At 54.4% G+C, this 750-nt stretch overlaps 1 protein-coding gene across 1 annotated transcript in view; it reads left to right on the forward strand.

Moving 5' to 3' along the window:
• The first annotated feature begins 554 nt into the window (after positions 1–554).
• Positions 555–750, forward strand: part of LOC110026901 (U-box domain-containing protein 25-like) — a 1,668-nt gene continuing 1,472 nt past the window's right edge. The window contains 1 exon segment of the mRNA XM_020728104.1: positions 555–739. Coding sequence (XP_020583763.1) covers positions 697–739 — 43 coding nt within the window. The 5' untranslated portion in view covers positions 555–696.

The following is a 750-nucleotide window of genomic DNA, read 5'->3' on the forward strand; positions in this document are numbered from 1 at the left end:
CCACTCTGCAATTCTGCCCGATTGACCGGAGACAGGTGAGACCGGGGCCCACCCTCCCCCCGGCAGCTCTGCGACGCACGCGCCCCCGCGCTAACCGACGGCCACCCGCGCTAGTGTGCACCCAACCCTTTCCCGCACGTGCTTCTCCCCTCGTGTGAACTCCCCCTCGCCGGCGGTGGCCGCAAGAGATGGCGGAATATCGAAGCCAGGCTAGCTGGGCCCCACTATACATGCGTTAGTTTGACTGGCAAATCCTAGCCGTTGACTCCTAGGGCGGCGGGATCCACCGACGACGAATTCCAACGATCGAGATCGAGCAAGGTGAAGGTGAAGGGGTTTTGTCCGTTGGATTTCGGGGGTCGTTATTTCCCAAAATGACCAGTTGGCAACACTGTGGCGTGGGACCAAATATATCGGGCGATTTTAATTTTTAAAAAAAATTATTTTAATAAAAGCTATGTAAAGGCATTCTGACATATAATGTTCCGCATATTTTATATAATGCCCTAAACTACCCGAGCATAAAAGCCACATGTGAGGCACGGCCCCGGCGACCTATGTAAAACCTAACCTACAAGCCTAAGGACTCATATCACTCTTACCGGATGTAAAAAGCCCCGCACGTGTGAATCCCCAATAAAACCCTTCCCCCCATCTTCTTCCTCGCACTCAGCACCACGTAAACGCCGGAAGAGCATGAGAGGGGAGGTGAGGGCAAGAGGAGTCCTCGATATGGCGGGGGCGCCCCTT

Source organism: Phalaenopsis equestris, unplaced genomic scaffold, assembly GCF_001263595.1.
Source record: "Phalaenopsis equestris unplaced genomic scaffold, ASM126359v1 Scaffold000403, whole genome shotgun sequence".
Taxonomy (NCBI): Eukaryota; Viridiplantae; Streptophyta; class Magnoliopsida; order Asparagales; family Orchidaceae; genus Phalaenopsis; species Phalaenopsis equestris.